A 17,209-nucleotide genomic window follows, 5' to 3' on the forward strand; every position below is an offset into this window, starting at 1 on the left:
TGATTTTCAAGGCCAAGATGGGAAGGGATGCCTACGGCAGAAGGCCAGAAATGCTAACAGATTACCAGAACTTAAAGTCAAGTTAAAAGAAAAGGCAAGAGAGGGCAGAGATACTAGAACTAGAACTTGGGACACATATCTATACATGTGTACTTTTCATTAGTGACAATCAGCTACGTGAAACAAATCCCTTATTCATCTATCTGTATATACGTTTCTTCAAACATTACTGGTGGTCGATTATTTGATTAAGTACTGCTCTGTAGATTTAGAAATAAAACATACAAATTCCTGCCTGACGGAACTTACATTTTAGTGAGGAGATGGTAAAAAAAAGAGCTATAAAGGAAGAAAATAGGGTAGACGGAGAGTGCTGGGGGCAGGGGTGGTCAGGAAAGGCCTCACCAGGAAGGTCACAATGGAGCAATGCCTCATTGGTGACATAAAACGATGTGAAATATCTTTAGGGAGAAACTTCTAGGCAAGAGAAACAAGGAGGAAGGCCCTGCGTTAGGGGCATGCATGGCACGTCTGAGGAAGTAGAATGAAAGAAAGGAAGGGCAAGTAATGGAGCCTGGAGGGCACAGCTGGTTGAGCATCTGACTCTTGGTTTCAGCTCGGGTCTGATCTCGGGGTCATGAGATCAAGCCCCGCATCAGGCTCCATGCCCAGCAGGGGAGTCTGCTTGAGATTCTCTCTTTCCCTCTCCTTCTGTCCCCTCCTCTCTCTCAAATAAGTATTAAAAAGAAAAAAAAAAGGGGGGACAAGTAAAGGATTATAAGACCACTGAAAGATTGATTTTTATTATTAGTCAGACGGGGAGCTGCTGGAGGATTCTGAGTATAGGAATGAGGTAACTAAACAAGTTTTTTGTGTTTTTTTTTTTGTCTTGAGAAGGTAATTTTATTAATTGATTTTAACTTATTCCAAGTGGCCCAGCATTTTAACATGTAAAGTCAATACCCTAGAGAGCAGACTAACACAGAAATACAATTACTGCATTGTTCACAGATTTAGGTAACCATATACCTGATGTTTATTTATTTTTTAAAATTTATTATGGTAGTCACCATAAAATACATCATTGGTTTTTGATGTGGTAATCCATGATCCATTGTTTTCGTATAACACCCAGTGCTCCATGCAGTACGTGCCCTCCTTAACACCCATCACACCGGGCTAACCAATCCCCCCTCCCCCCTCCCCTCTAAAACCCTGTTTGTTTCTCAGAGTCCATAGTCTCTCATGGTTCATCTCTCCCTCCAATTCCTCCCCCCCTCATTTTTCCCTTCCTTCTCCTGGTGTCCTCCATGCTATTCCTTATGTTCCACAAATAAGTGAAACCATATGATAATTGACTTTCTCTGCTTGACTTATTTCACTTAGCATAATCTCCTCCAGTCCCATCCATGTTGATGTAAAAGTTGGGTATTCATCCTTTCTGACGGCTGAGTAATATTCCATCGTATATATGGACCACATCTTCTTTATCCATTCATCTGTTGAAGGGCATCTCGGCTCTTTCCACAGTTTGGCTATTGCGGACATTGCTGCTATGAACATTGGGGTGCATATGGCCCTTCTTTTCACTACATCTGTGTCTTTGGGGTAAATACCCAGTAGTGCAATTGCTGGGTCATAGGGTACCTCTATTTTTAAATTTTTGAGGAACCTCCACACTGTTTTCCAAAGTGGCTGTACCAACTTGCATTCCCACCAATAGTGTAAGAGGGTTCCCCTTTCTCCACAACCTCTCCAACATTTGTTGTTTCTTTCCCTGTCCATTTTTGCCATTCTAACTGGTGTAAGGTGGTATCTCAACGTGGTTTTGATTTGGATTTCCCTGATGGCTAATGATGATGAACATTTTTTCATGTGTCTGTTAGCCATTTGTATGTCTTCTTCAGAGAAGTGTCTTTTCATATCTTCTGCCCACTTTTTGACTTGATTATTTGTTTTTTGGGTGTTGAGTTTGAGAAGTTCTTTATAGATCTTGGATACCAGCCCTTTATCTGTAATGTCATTTGCAAATATCTTCTCCCATTCTGTGGGTTGCCTCTTTGTTTTGTTGACTGTTTCCTTTGCTGTGCAGGTTTTTATCTTGATGAAGTCCCCAAAACTCATTTTTGCTTTTGTTTCACTAGCTTTTGGAGATGTATCTTGAAAGAAGTTGCTGTGGGCGATGTCAAAGAGGTTACTGCCTATGTTCTCCTCTAGGATTTTGATGGATTCCTGTCTCACATTGAGGTCTTTCATCCACTTTGAGTTTATCTTTGTGAATGGTGCTAGAGAATGGTCAAGTTTCATTCTTCTGCATATGGCTGTCCAATTTTCCCAGCACCATTTATTGAAGAGACTGTCCTTTTCCATTGCATATTTTTTCCTGCTTTGTCAAAGATTATTTGACCATAGAGTTGAGGGTCCATATCTGGGTTCTCTATTCTGTTCCATTGGTCTATATGTCTATTTTTGTGCCAGTACCATGCTGTCTTGGTGATCACAGCTTTGTAATATAGCTTGAAATCAGGCAATGTGACGCCCCCAGCTTTTTCTTTTTCAACATTTCCTTGGCGATTCGGGGTCTTTTCTGATTCCATACAAATTTTAGGATTGTTTGTTCCAGCACTTTGAAAAATGTCATTGGAATTTTGAACGGGATGGCATTAAAGGTATAGATTGCTCCTAGTAGCACAGACATTTTAACAATGTTTATTCTTCCGATCCATGAGCATGGAATATTTTTCCATCTTTTTGTGTCTTCTTCAATTTCCTTCATGAGTGTTCTGTAGTTCCTAGAGTATAGATCCTTTACCTCTTTGGTTAGGTTTATTCCGAGGTATCTTATGGTTTTTGCTGCTATTGTAAATGGAATCGCTTCTCTAATTTCTCTTTCTACAGTTGCGTTGTTAGCGTGTAAGAAAGCAACTGATTTCTGTGCACTGATTTTGTATCCTGCCACATTACTGAATTGCTGTATGAGTTCTAGTAATTTGGGGATGGAGTCTTTTGGGTTTTCCATAAAGTATTATGTCATCTGCGAAAAGAGAGTTTGACTTCTTCTTTGCCAATTTGAATACCTTTTATTTCTTTTTGTTGTCTGATTGCTGTTGCTAGGACTTCTAGTACTATGTTGAAGAATAGTGGCGAGAGTGGGCATCCTTGACGTGTTCCTGATCTTAAGGAAAAGGCTCTCAGCTTTTCCCCATTGAGGATGATATTCGCTGTGGGTTTTTCATAGATGGATTTTATGAGCTTGAGGAATGTTCCCTCTGTCCCTATACTCTGGAGAGTTTTAATCAGGAAAGGATGTTGTATTTTGTCAAATGCTTTTTCTGCATCAATTGAGAGGACCATATGGTTCTTCTCCCTCCTCTTATTAATGTGTTCTATCACACTGATTGATTTGCGAATGTTGAACCACCCTTGCATCCCGGGGATAAATCCCACTTGGTCGTGGTGGATGATCCTTTTAATGTATTGTTGGATCCTATTAGCTAGGATTTTGTTGAGGATTTTGGAATCCATATTCATCAGGGATATCCGTCTGAAATTCTCCTTTTTGATGGGGTCTTTGCCTGGTTTGGGGATTAAGGTAATGCTGGCCTCATAGAATGAGTTTGGAAGTTTTCCTTCTGTTTCTATTTTTTGAAACAGCTTCAGTAAAATAGGTGTTATTTCTTCTCTGAATGTTTGGTAGAACTCCCCAGGGAACCCATCAGGCCCTGGACTCTTGTTTTTTGGGAGGTTTTTGATCACTGCTTTAATCTCATTACTGGTTATTGGCCTATTCAGGTTGTCAGTTTCTTCCTGTTTCAGTCTTGGCAGCTTACAGGTTTCCAAGAAGGCCTCCATTTCATCCAGATTGCTCAGTTTATTGGCATATAGTTGTTGATAATAATTTCTAATAATTGTTTCTATTTCCTTGGTGTTAGTTGTGATCTCTCCCCTTTCATTCATAATTTTATTAATTTGGGTCCTTTCTCTTTTCTTTTGGATAAGTCTGGCCAGTGGTTTATCGATCTTATTAATTCTTTCAAAGAACCAACTTCTAGTTTCGTTGATCTGATCTACTGTGTTTCTGGTTTCTAACTCATTGATCTCTGCTTTAATTTTAATTATTTCTCTTCTAATGCGTGGCTTAGGCATCGTTTGTTGCTTTTTCTCTAGTTCTTTAAGGTGTAGAGTTAGTTGGTGAATTCGGGATTTTTCTATTTTTTTTGAGTGAGGCTTGGATGGCTATGTATTTCCCCCTTAGGACCGCCTTTGCAGTATCCCATAGGTTTTGGACCGATGTGTTTTCGTTCTCGTTGATTTCCATGAATTGTTTAAGTTCTTCTTTGATTTCCTGGTTGACCCAAACATTCTTGAGCAGAATGGTCTTTAGCTTCCAAGTGTTTGAATTTCTGCCAAATTTTTTCTTATGATTGAGTTCCAGTTTTAAAGCATTGTGGTCTGAGAATATGCAGGGAATAATCTCAATCTTTTGGTATCGGTTGAGACCTGATTTGTGACCCAGTATGTGGTCTATTCTGGAGAAAGTTCCATGTGCGCTCGAGAAGAATGAGTATTCTGTTGTTTTAGGGTGGAATGTTCTGTAAATATCTATGAGGTCCATCTGATCCAGTGTATCATTCAAAGCTCTGTTTCCTTGTTGATTTTCTGCTTAGATGATCTGTCCATTGCTGAGAGTGGAGTATTGAGGTCTCCTACAATTAACGTATTGTTATCAATATGACTCTTTATTTTGGTTAACAGTTGGCTTATGTAGATGGCTGCTCCCATGTTGGGGGCATAGATATTTACAATTGTTAGATCTTCTTGTTGGATAGACACTTTAAGAATGATATAGTGTCCTTCTGTGTCTCTAATTACAGACTTTAGTTTAAAATCTAATTTGTCTGATATTAAGAATTGCTACCCCAGCTTTCTTTTGAGGTCAGCTGGCATGGAAGATGGATCTCCATCCCTTCACTTTCAGTCTGGATGTATCTTTATGTTCAAAATGAGTCTCTTGTAGGCAGCATATGGATGGGTCCTGTGTTTTTATCCAATCTGCAACCCTGTGCCGTTTTATGGGAGCGTTTAGGCCACTCACGTTGAGAGTGATTATTGAAAGATATGAATTGTCATCATGTTGCCTCTGAAGATGTTGTTTTTATAGATTGTCCCTGTAAATTTCTGTTGTAGATCACTCTTGGGGTCTTTCTCCTTTTCTAGAACCCCCCTTGATATTTCTTGCAGGGCTGGCTTAGTGGTCACATATTCTTTCAACTTCTGCCAGTCGTGGAAGCTCTGCATCTCTCCATCCATTCTAAATGAAAGCCTTGCCGGATAAAGTATTCTTGGCTGCATGTTCTTCTCATTTAGTACCCTGAATATGTCTTGCCAGGCCTTTCTGGCTTGCCAGGTCTCTGTGGATAGGTCTGACGTTATTCTGATGTTCCTCCCTCTGTACGTAAGGAATCTCTTCCCCCTAATTGCCCTTAAGATGGTTTCCTTGGTTCTAAGATTTCCAAGTTTTACTATTACATGCCGGGGTGTTGGCCTGTTTTCCTTGATCTTGGGAGGGGTCCTCTCTGCCTCTAGGATGCGAATGTTTGTTTCATTCCCCACATTAGGGAAGTTCTCAGCTACGATTTGCTCAAATACACCTTCTAGTCCTCTGTCTGTCTCCACTCCCTCCAGGATTCCAATTATTCTGACATTGGAACCTTTATGGTGTCACTTATTTCTCTGATTCTATTTTCATGGATTCTGAGTTGTTTTTCCCTGGCCTGCTCTTTTCCCTTTTTATCTATTATATTGTCTTCCAGGTCGCTTATTCACTCTTCTGCCTCAGTTACCCTAGCTGTTAGATTATCTAGATTGGATTAGATCTCATTGATAGCATTTTTAAGTTCTGCCAATTCAGCTTTCATTTCTGCCCTTAGAGACTCTATGTTGCCATTAATTGATTTCTCCATTCTAGCCACTGTCTTCACAATTGCTAGCCTGAATTCCATCTCCGACATCTTGGTTATATCTGCATCCATTTGTAAGTCTGCAGCATAAGTCATAATCTCTGAGTCTTTTCTATTTTGGGGGCTCCTCCTCCTAGTTATTCTGTTGATGGGTGTTTGAGGGAATGTATAGAGTCCAAATTATTGACCAGAACCCAAGCAAGATGCACCTGTTTTCTTGGGACCTTAGGGTTGCTGGCCTCTTGTTTTCCCAGCCTGTCTTCTGGGGGAGGGGCCTGCCACGCTGTTACTCAGGCAACCCTGTTTGGACAGAGTTGCCCTGCCCCCTGTGGCGGGGGATGGGCTCAGCGGGCATCAGTTTTTGGGGCTTTTGTTCTCTGGCGGCTTTCCCTGGCGGCTTTCCGCATCTCTTCTGCGAGTCAGAGCAGAAGAGACCGTTTCCAACCCTCTGCCTCAGAGCAGAGAGACCGCAGTCTGTTCTTCAGTGAGCTCTCCAAGCCACACTGTCTCCGTTTCTGTCTGTGCTGCTATAAACTGCAGCGTCCTGGGTTGTGCGCCCCTCCGCAGCGCCCCCAGTCCTGCCTCCAGGTCGGGGCAGGTCTCTGCCCTTTGTGCTTCTAAAACTGCCAGCCGCTCCCCCAGTTCTCATGCACGACCCTGCCACTCCGGGTTTCCGCCCCGGGGGCTGCCCTAAATTCCTTTTCCCGCCACTACCGGTCTGTGAGTCTGCCCCGTACGCAGCGCGCGAGGCTGTCGCTCACCAGCGGTGTAGGATCCCCACAGCCAGGCACCCTCCTGCTGCCGTTTATCCTCCGATATCTGCCCGCGGAATCAGGGCTCCCAGCTTCATGCCTCAAAACCAAACACCTGCGATATTCTGCTTGTAGAGATCCAGATCTTACATCTCAGGCTGGTTTCGTGGGTGCTCAGAGTGGTCTGATAGATATCCAGCTCAATTCCAGGGACCAGTTGAAATAGGGTCCCCTACTCCTCTGCCATCTTTCCTAGTCTCCCACTAAAGTTTTTAAAAAATCACTTTTGGGGGCGCCTGGATGGCTCAGTTGGTTAAACATCCCATCTTCAGCTCGGGTCATGATCCCTGGGTCAAGTCAGGGGATTGAGCCCCACGTCGCGCTCCCTGCTCAGCGGGGAGCCTGCTTCTCCCTCTGCCTCTGACCTCCCGCCTCCATCCCAGCTCGTGCTCTCTCACTCTTGATCTCAAATAAATAAGTAAATCACTTTTGATGCTATGGAAACAAGCTGGTTTGGAGGTGGGAAAGATAGACACAGGCAGCTCAGTGAGGAGGCTATTGTAAGAATACAGATGAGAGAAGATACTGGCTTAGACTGACTGGTGTGGTAGTTGAGAAAATGGTGAGGAATGGTTAGATTCTGGAATATCTGGAAGACAAGGCTGGATATACATTTAAGGTTGTGAGATAGGGAAGTCAAGGATAACTCCATTTCTTTTTGTCTTGAGCAAAGGAAAGGATGAAGTTGTCATTTAGTGAGACAGGAAAAAATGGGAGAGGAGCAGGTGTGGGGTAGAAGCCAGGAGTTTGGTTTGGGACCATATGGGATGTCTGTTAGACAGCCAAGCAAGGGATTAAGTAGGTGGACATGAGCACATAGTTCAGGAGAGGGGTATGAACTGGGAATAACAATCCTGGGAGTCCAAAGCATATACAGATAACACATAGCAATGAAACAGAGTGACATCACCTAGAAAGTGAGCATAGACAAAGAAAAGAAGACCTAGGACTGAGCCCTGGGCCATTCCAATGCTTAGCGGTTGAGAAGATGTGGAGGGACCAGAGGAGGTCTAGTGAGGAGAGAGGAGGTCAAAGGGAGTGATGTCCTCAAAGCCAAGTGAAGAAAAAGGTTCATACCATGATCAAGTGGGATTTACCTCAGGAATGCAAGGTTGACTTAATATGCAAAAGTTAATCAATGTAATACACCGTATTACTAAAGTACAAAAACCACATGATCATCTCAAAACACACATTAAAAGCATTTGACAAAATCCAACACGGTAGATCCTTAAATGGAATCCTCTGCAGATGTTAGAAGAATGGTGTAGAACTTTACGTAGTAATATGAAAAGATCTCTAAGATATATTGTTCAGTGAAAAATTAAGTTACAAAACAGCATATATTGCATGACTTCACTAATGTTTTTTAAAATTATAGGCAAGAAATATAGGAAAAAATAAACATAAAAGAGTAAATAATGTATTGCCTAATAATGAGCTAAACATCAATTGAAAAGAGAGTAAATATTGATCATTAAATCAGCTGAGCCACCTCTATAACATACCATAGTCACAATTTCACTATTATCAGTAGCAGCTTACTTACAACAGCGACAGGGTCATTGCTCCGCGTGGCCGCAAGACTGAAATATTTCACGTGCGTGTTGGTTTCCAAAGCTTTTGCAAAATCTTTTAGGGTTGGAACTGGGATATTCTTGGAAGACAATCATGTGAAATACAACATTTTAGTTTTCAGGAAATTCGGTCCATTAGTCAAATATATTCGTACTTACTTTTTTTTATTATTAAAAAGACTCAGAAATTATATAAATAAAACATTTAGTCTACAAAGGAAAACAAACAGCCTCCTTCCTATCTATTTGATTTCTCTATTATGGTACATTTGCACAAACTGCTGACCTAGAGGAGAGTATAAACCATCATTTCTCTAGCATTTTGATTAAAGAAACTTTCATTATTCTACACTTAACTATTTGGATTATAAGACGTCAACACCTGGGTATTCAAAATGGATCCTCTTTTCTACAAAGGGAGAGATGTCACTTAGTTTAAGCTGTAGTAAGAGAGATTAACCCTACACTACCTGAAATGTGGAAAGATATAGTTCTAGAAGGCACTAATTTCTCCCTTTAGTACCAAGACTACAATTCCCTGTAGCCTGGTTATTTTCAGATCATTACCTGTTGATTTAGATATGTGAGGACTGAATTTTTTTTAAATCAAAATTAGTGATCAACTAGGAATGTTAGCTTTTTCCAAGGCTTGCTTTCTTCAGCTCATAGGAAGGAATACCTGCTAAAGGAGCACAGAGGTCTTATTCCCTAGGTTCTTATAATTCCCAGATGCTCTCTCAGCCCTCGATTCAGACAAATCAAGATTTAAAATGAGGAATTCTTAAAAATAAAATAAAATGAGGAATCTTAATGCAGAGCTATTATACAATAACCAATACTCAAGAGATAATCTGAATTTACTCTTTGATAATTAATCATCCCTATGCCCTCCTAACTCATTTCTTCTTTACTCCAAGGAAGCATTGCATTTTTTAAAACTCAAGATCCCAGAAAGCCCACTACTGTTTATTCCAGAGAAATGAAAACATATGTTCACATATTCATATGTGTTTAATGGCTTTATTATAATCACTCCAAACCAGAGGGAATCCATATGTCTATCAAGTGGTGAATAAACAAACTGCAACAGATCTATACAGCAGAATACTACTCAACAAACCACTGACATATACAACCACACAGATGAATTATGCTAAGTGAAAGAAGCCAGACTCAAAAGGTTCATACTATATGATTCCACTTATAGGACATTCTGGAGAGGGCAAATGAGGGAAAGAAAACAGATACGAGTGGTCAGGGGCTAGAGCTGGGGACAGAGAATGACAACAAAGGGGACTGACATGTTCCACATCTATGGTGGTGGTTGTACAACTTCTGCATTGGCCAAAATTCATGGAACTGTACACTGAACAGGCAGAATTTCAGTAGGTAGCAGAATCTGGTTCAATACAAGGAATACCTCAAGAAACCTGATTAAAAAAAAAAAAAAAAAAAAAAAAAACCCAAAAGACTAAATGCTCTTAGAATTAGGCAGTACTTTGGAAGCCAGAGAGACTTATGCTAACGGTCTGTAGGGTTTACATTTTCATATGATACTTTTTAAAAAGCGAGTCAGAAAAATATTATACTTTAATTTCTAAAATATAAAGGAATCTAAGCATACTGTTAGGGGCAAAAACTTTACCTTTAAGTAGAAATATAGAATCACACTTTATCAAAACTGCCCAACTCTCATCCTAGATCTAACTTACTTAAAGCAAGTCAAAACTTTGTTTGCTTAGCACACGTACCTTTATATTATTCAAATTAACTTCAACAAGACGAACATCATTTTCTTTAATTCTCTTTAAACTCTCTTCAACATTGGTTGGATTTGGTGGCTCATCAAATACTGGAAGAATCTTTTCACCTTTTACCACATCTGTAGTAACAAACGAAAAGAGCAAGAGTCTCACTGGCTGATACTATTACAGTGAGTGCATATATGAACTTGATAATGCAAAGAACACACACGTACATGCACGTTCAATACAACTAACCAGAAAGTTTTCCCCCACGATTTCTAAAAGATCCTTTACATGTTAACACACATTTAAAGCACTCAAATAAAATGTTATCCTCTCGTATCATTTTCTCTTAGATTTAACTAGTAATTACTGTAAAGGCAATACGAATCACAGACTTAAAGAAACACAGCCTCAGTGAGAAGAATAAAGTGATGAAGGACACGTGACTTCTTTCTCTTATGGGGAGTACTATGCCTGGGAAAAAGGGGAGGATGTGTAGGAATAGGGAAGGGGGAGCCAGACAAGTATGGTACAAAGAAGAGCTACCAAGACAGAAATCCCCCAAATTACTGCCCTTCTTCACTCCTATCCCCCAATCCTTCACCATATATACCATATTCCATACACAAGGCCAAAATACAACTAAGCAAAGCTGAAAGAGGACCCAAGAGCCTTGAATCCCCTAATGAGATGTAAGTACACTTTGATGTGTACGTGAAGGTCTATGAACACATGTAACAGGCAAACTTTAATGGATAAATTTTCTGGGGAGAACACCTAAGCATCAGATTCATGTCAAATGACCAGAAAAAGTTAAAAGCAACTGACAGAAATATTGACAGGGTCACTGTCTGGCTCAGTTGTTCCCTCCTACCCTCCTCTAGCTTTTAGGAGCAAAACTCATCTTAAGACGAAGTATATTGGGGGTGCCTGGGTGGCTCAGTCAGTTAAGCATCTGTCTTCAGCTCAGGTCATGATCCCAGGGTCCTAGGATCAAGTTCTGCATCGGGCTCCCTGCTCAGCAGGGAATCTGCCTCTCCCTCTCCCTCTGCTCTTGCTCTCTCTCCCACGGTCTCTCTCTCAAATAAGTAAAATCTTAAAAAAAAAAAAAAAGTCAAAGTATACTGAATAAATTCCCTCTAAGAGTACCTTGTTCTTTTCAAATTTATCACGAGGAGATCAATTTAGACAATGGCCTGAAAATTATTTTCCTGAGGAATATGGAAAGATTGGGATATATTTAGCCTGGACGTATATATTAAAAGAAAGTATGTTGGTCGCCTGGGTGGCTCAGTCGTTAACCGTCTGCCTTCTGCTCAGGTCATGATCCCAGGGTCCTGGGATCGAGTCCCACATCGGGCTCCCTGCTCAGCAGGAAGCCTGTTTCTCCCTCTCCCACTCCCCCTGCTTGTGTTCCTGCTCTCGCTATCTCTGCCTCTTTCAATTAAATAAATAAAATCTTAAAAAAAAAAAAAAGAAAGAAAGAAAGAAAGAAAGTATGTTCATTGTTTTCAGATTTACCCTGTAGAAGAAGAGAGATATTTCAAGTTGTTCTGAAAGAATAGGTATAGATTGCCTGGAGGCAGAATTTGGGTCAATACAAAGATAAGCTTCCTACCAGAGCTCTGCTAAAAGGACAGAGTGGGCTCCCTCTCACCTAAGTTCAGCAAGGTAATCTTCTTCAAGATTGTAGATCAAGGGGGCTGGAGAAGAGCTTCCCCACTACAAAGAAAACTAAATGAGTTCTATCTCAGTTTTAAATTTTATAAAACCAAAAGATTTCTTTCCTCACTCCACAGAGTATGTGCATTTAAAGAGCACTGCTTCTAAATGAAGTAATGGATCCAGTAAATGGGATCCTGAAACCATTAAGAAAGGCTCATGGGAGACTTTTTAAAAAATTTTTTTAAAAAGATTTTATTTATTTGACAGAGAGAGACACAGTGAGAGAGGGAACACAAGCAGGGGGAGTAGGAGAGGGAGAAGCAGGCTTCCCGCTGAGCAGGGAGCCCGATGCGGGGCTTGATCCCAGGACCCTGGGATCATGACCTGAGCCGAAGGCAGACACTTAACGACTGAGCCACCCAGGCGCCCCTCATGGGAGACTTTAAATGATGGATCAGGCTGCTAACATCTGAACATACTGATGAATTTTGGCACATTCCCCAAAGAGCAATGACTAGACTCGACAGGCTTCCTAATGTGATTCAATCACCACCTCGGAAGCATTCTTGCCCCCCAAGCCCCCCCTGAACAAAAAAACTGTACCTGAATCTGAATAAGCCACTAGAAAATAATAGTTTACACAAACATAGGAGACGGTGGCAGAGCAGGAGGACCCTAAGTTCATTTTTTCCCACAAATACAACTCGATAATTATCAAATCATCCTAAATACCCGAGAAATTGGCCTTAAGACTGGCAGAACAAACTCCACAACTAAAGCCAGAGAAGAGGCCACATCAAAAAAGGTAGGAAGTGTAGAGACTTGGTTTGGGAGAGAAACAGATCATGGCCACTGCAGTGGGGAGGGAGCTGCAGTTGCAAAGAAGGGTGAAAGATAGACTAGCACACAGGGGAGCACATGGGAAAAATGAATCCCCATAGCAACTGGCCTAGAAGGTAGGAGGGCCCTGAATTTCACGAGTTCTTGCAACCAGCAGGGCTTAAAGCCCGGAGTTATATTTTATTTTTTAAAGTTTTATTATGTTATGTTAGTCACCATACAATACATCATTGGTTTTTGATGTGATCCACGATCCATTGTTTTTGTATAACACCCAGTGCTCCATGCAGTACGTGCCCTCCTTAACACCCATCACACCGGGCTAACCAATCCCCCCTCCCCCCTCCCCTCTAAAACCCTGTTTGTTTCTCAGAGTCCATAGTCTCTCATGGTTCATCTCTCCCTCCAATTCCTCCCCCCCTCATTTTTCCCTTCCTTCTCCTGGTGTCCTCCATGCTATTCCTTATGTTCCACAAATAAGTGAAACCATATGATAATTGACTTTCTCTGCTTGACTTATTTCACTTAGCATAATCTCCTCCAGTCCCATCCATGTTGATGTAAAAGTTGGGTATTCATCCTTTCTGATGGCTGAGTAATATTCCATCGTATATATGGACCACATCTTCTTTATCCATTCATCTGTTGAAGGGCATCTCGGCTCTTTCCACAGTTTGGCTATTGCGGACATTGCTGCTATGAACATTGGGGGTGCATATGGCCCTTCTTTTCACTACATCTGTGTCTTTGGGGTAAATACCCAGTAGTGCAATTGCTGGGTCATAGGGTACCTCTATTTTTAAATTTTTGAGGAACCTCCACACTGTTTTCCAAAGTGGCTGTACCAACTGCATTCCCACCAACAGTGTAAGAGGGTTCCCCTTTCTCCACAATCTCGCCAACATTTGTTTCTTTCCCTGTCCATTTTTGCCATTCTAACTGGTATAAGGTGGTATCTCAACGTGGTTTTGATTTGGATTTCCCTGATAAGCCCGGAGTTTTAAAGCTCAATGTACTTGGCTGTGGGAGACCTCAGCAGTCTTTGGGGCTGCTCTTGGAGAAAAAGCAAGCAAAGAGTCTGTGGACATACAGCATGGAAACAGCAATCTGAGGAGTGCCTGGGGCACATATGGGGAGGTTAGTTGCTCATCTTGGAGTATGACCCAAAGCAGCAGCATTCAGAGAGAAACCTCTCAAGGAACAAAGGAACTGGTAGGTGCAATTTCCCTCCTCTGCCTCTCAGCGTAAGTACAGGGCCAACACTCACTACCTAACTTGCTTACACCAAGCCCTGCCCCTCCACACTCTGGCAGATCCACCCTTCCCTGTCATACTTGCCTCAATCCCAGCAGAGCAGAACCCCTCCCCCAGAAGACCAGCCCAAATCCCTGCCAATACCAAGTCTCCCAACACGGGTGTTTTGCAAGGCCTCAGTTCCAGTGGTAGTGGTGACAGGTATCATTTCACAAGCAGATCAGAGCACATCTAGTTAAAATGTGCCACATTCAGGCAGGGACCAAATGCTGCCCACAACAGGCAAAGAGAATCTCTGCAGACAACTGGCCTGAAGGATAAAGCGGCCGGTGCAGAACAGCAGGTCACACGCAGCACACACCGGAGACAATCCTAGAAGCACCAAGCCCTGGGGAATAGGGACAGTATACAGCAGGGCACTACAGGACCTCTTCATAAAGCCATTACCCACAAGAATAGGAGATGCAGCTGACTTTCCTAACACAGAGGAACAGGCACAGAGACTCACACCAAAGGAGAAGACAAAGGAATTTGTCCCAAATGAAAGAACAAAACAAGGCCACAGTGGGAGATCTAAGCAAAAGAGATATAAGTAACATGCCTGATGGAAAAATTAAAGCAATGATCATAAGGATACTCACTGGACTTGAGAAAAGAGTAGAGGACATCAGTGAGGCCACTGCCATAGAGATAAGGAATAACAACACAGATAAAGAGCTCAAAAAACGAGAAACATGCTTGATGGAATGAATAGCAAGATGGAAGAACCAGAGGAACGAATTAATGACCTAGAAGACAGAGCAATGGAAAGTAATCAAGCTGAACAAAAGAGAGAAAAAAGAATTATGCAAAACAAAAACAGGGAACTCAGTGACTCCATCAAACATAACCTTCGTATTATAGGGTTCCCAGAAGTAGAAGAGAGGAAAAGAGGGCAGAGAATTTATTTGAAGAAATAATAGCTGAAAACTTCCCTAATCTGGGGAAGGAAACAGAAATCCAGATCCAGGAGGCAGAGAGAACCCCCAACAAAATCACCAAAGAAGGTCCACCCCAAGACATATTGTATTTAAAATATATTGTGATATATAGTAATTAGTAATATAGTAATAAAGAAAAAAAATATTAAAAGCAGCAAGACAAAAGACAGTTACACTACAAAGGAAACCCCATAAGGCTATTGGGATTTTTCAGCAGAAACTTTTCAAGCCAGAGGAGAGTGGCATGATATATTCAAAGTGCCTAATGGGAAAAACCTGCAGCCAAGAATACTCTATCCCAGAAAGACTATCACCCTATTCTGGGTGTTTCCCAAACAAAAACTAAAGGAGTTCATTACTATTAAACTTGCCCTGCAAGAAATATTAAAGGGGACTCTCTGAGTGGAAAGGAAAGACCAAAAATGATAGTATGAAAGTAGGAAACACAAAAGCAGTAAAAATGAATATTTCTGTAAAAAACATCAGTCAAGGAACACACAAAATAAAAGGATGTAAAATATGACATCATATACCTAAAACATGGGGACGAAAGGAGTAAAGAATGATAAACTTAAACAACCATCAACTTAACATAGACTATATGCAGATGTTATATACCTGATAATAACCACAAATCAAAAACCCCTAACAGATATGCAAAGAATAAAGAGAAAAACCCAAATATATCACTAAAGAAAACCAGCAAACAATGAAAGACAAGAAAGGATCAGAGAAAATCTTCAGAAAGAACCACAAAACAATAAAATGGCAATAATACATATCTATCCAATAATTACTTTGAATGTAAATGGACTGAACGCTCCAATCAAAAGACAGTTACAGAATGGATAAAAAAGAAAGACCCATCTATATACTACCTAGAAGAGGCACATTTTAGACTTAAAGACAACAGTAGATTGAAAGTGAAAGGATGGAGAAACACTTATCATGCAAATGGATGTCAAAAGAAAGTTGGAGTAGCAGTACTTATATTGGATAAAACAGCCTTTTAAAACAAAGACTTAACAAGAGACAAAGAAGGACACTACATCATGATAAAGGGAACAGCCCAACATGAAGATATGACAAGTGTAAATATTTATGCACCCATATACATAAAAGTCATTAACAAACATGAACTAATCAATAACAATACAATTATAGTAGGGGACTTTTACACCCCACTTACATCAATGGACAGATCATCTAAACAGAAAATCATCAAGGAAACAATGGATTTGAATGACACACTGGATCAGATAGACTTAACAGATATATTTGGAACATTCCATCCTAAAGAGCAGAATACACATTCTTTCCAAGTGCACACAGAACATTCTCCAGAATAGATCCCATATTAGGCCACAAAACAAGCATCAACAAGTCCAAAAAGATCGAAGTCCTACCATGCATCTTTTCTGACCACAATGCTATGAAACTAGGAGTCAACCACAAGAAAAAAATCTGGAAAGACCACAAATACATGGAAGTTAAATAACATGGAAAATGCTTATCAGCACTCATCATCAGGGAAATGCAAATTAAAACTACAATGAGATATCACCTCACACCTGTCAGAATGGCTAAAATCAAAAACACAAGAAACAAGTGTTAACGAGGATGTGGAGAAAAAGGAACCTTCCTCTTGCACTGTTGGTGGGAATGCAAACTGGTGCAGCCACAATGGAAAACAGTACAGGGGTTCCTCAAAAAGTTAAAAATAGAACTAACATATGATCTAGCAATCGCACTACTGGGTATTTACCCAAAGAATACAAAAGTGCTAATTCAAAGGGATACACGCACCGCTATGTTAATGGCAGCATTATTTACAATAGCCAAGATATGGAAGCAACCTAAGTGTCCATCCATAGATGAATGGATAAAGAAAACATAGTATATACATACAATGGAATATTACTCAGCCATAAAAAAGAAGGAGAGCTTTCCATTTGTAACAACATGGATGTACCTAGAGGACATTATGCTAAGTGAAAGAAATCAGATAAAGACAAATACCATATGATTTCACTTTTATGTGGAATCTAAAAAACAGAACAAACAAACCAGGCTCTTCAATATAGAAAACACAGTAGTGGTTGGCAGAGGGCAAAGCAGTGTGGGGATAGGCAAAATAAAGGGGATTAAGAGGCACAAACTTTCAGTTATAAAATAAGTCACAGAGACGAAAAGTAGAGCATAGGGAAGACAGTAAATAATATTATAATAATATAATAATATTGTATGGTGACAGATGATGACTACATTTACTGTGGTAAGCACTGAATAATGCACAGAATTGTTCAATCAATATGCTGTACATCTGAAACTAATATAACACTGTCAACTACACTTCAATAATAAAAATCACAA

General features: G+C 40.6%; 1 protein-coding gene across 4 annotated transcripts in view; it reads right to left on the bottom strand.

Annotated features, from left to right (window-relative positions):
* TMOD3 (tropomodulin 3) overlaps positions 1–17,209 on the bottom strand; it is an 81,671-nt gene that overhangs the window by 8,119 nt on the left and 56,343 nt on the right. For all 4 annotated transcript variants that reach the window (XM_064570470.1, XM_064570469.1, XM_064570471.1 and 1 more), the window contains 2 exons: positions 10,101–10,231; positions 8,322–8,429 (listed from right to left, as the gene is read on the bottom strand). In XM_064570470.1, the coding sequence (XP_064426540.1) occupies positions 8,322–8,429; positions 10,101–10,231 (239 nt within the window). The remainder of the gene's footprint in view (positions 1–8,321; positions 8,430–10,100; positions 10,232–17,209) is intronic.

Source organism: Mirounga angustirostris, unplaced genomic scaffold, assembly GCF_029215605.1.
Source record: "Mirounga angustirostris isolate CCGP_5_RB_7025 unplaced genomic scaffold, mMirAng1.0.hap1 SCAF_9, whole genome shotgun sequence".
NCBI classification, from domain to species: domain Eukaryota; kingdom Metazoa; phylum Chordata; class Mammalia; order Carnivora; family Phocidae; genus Mirounga; species Mirounga angustirostris.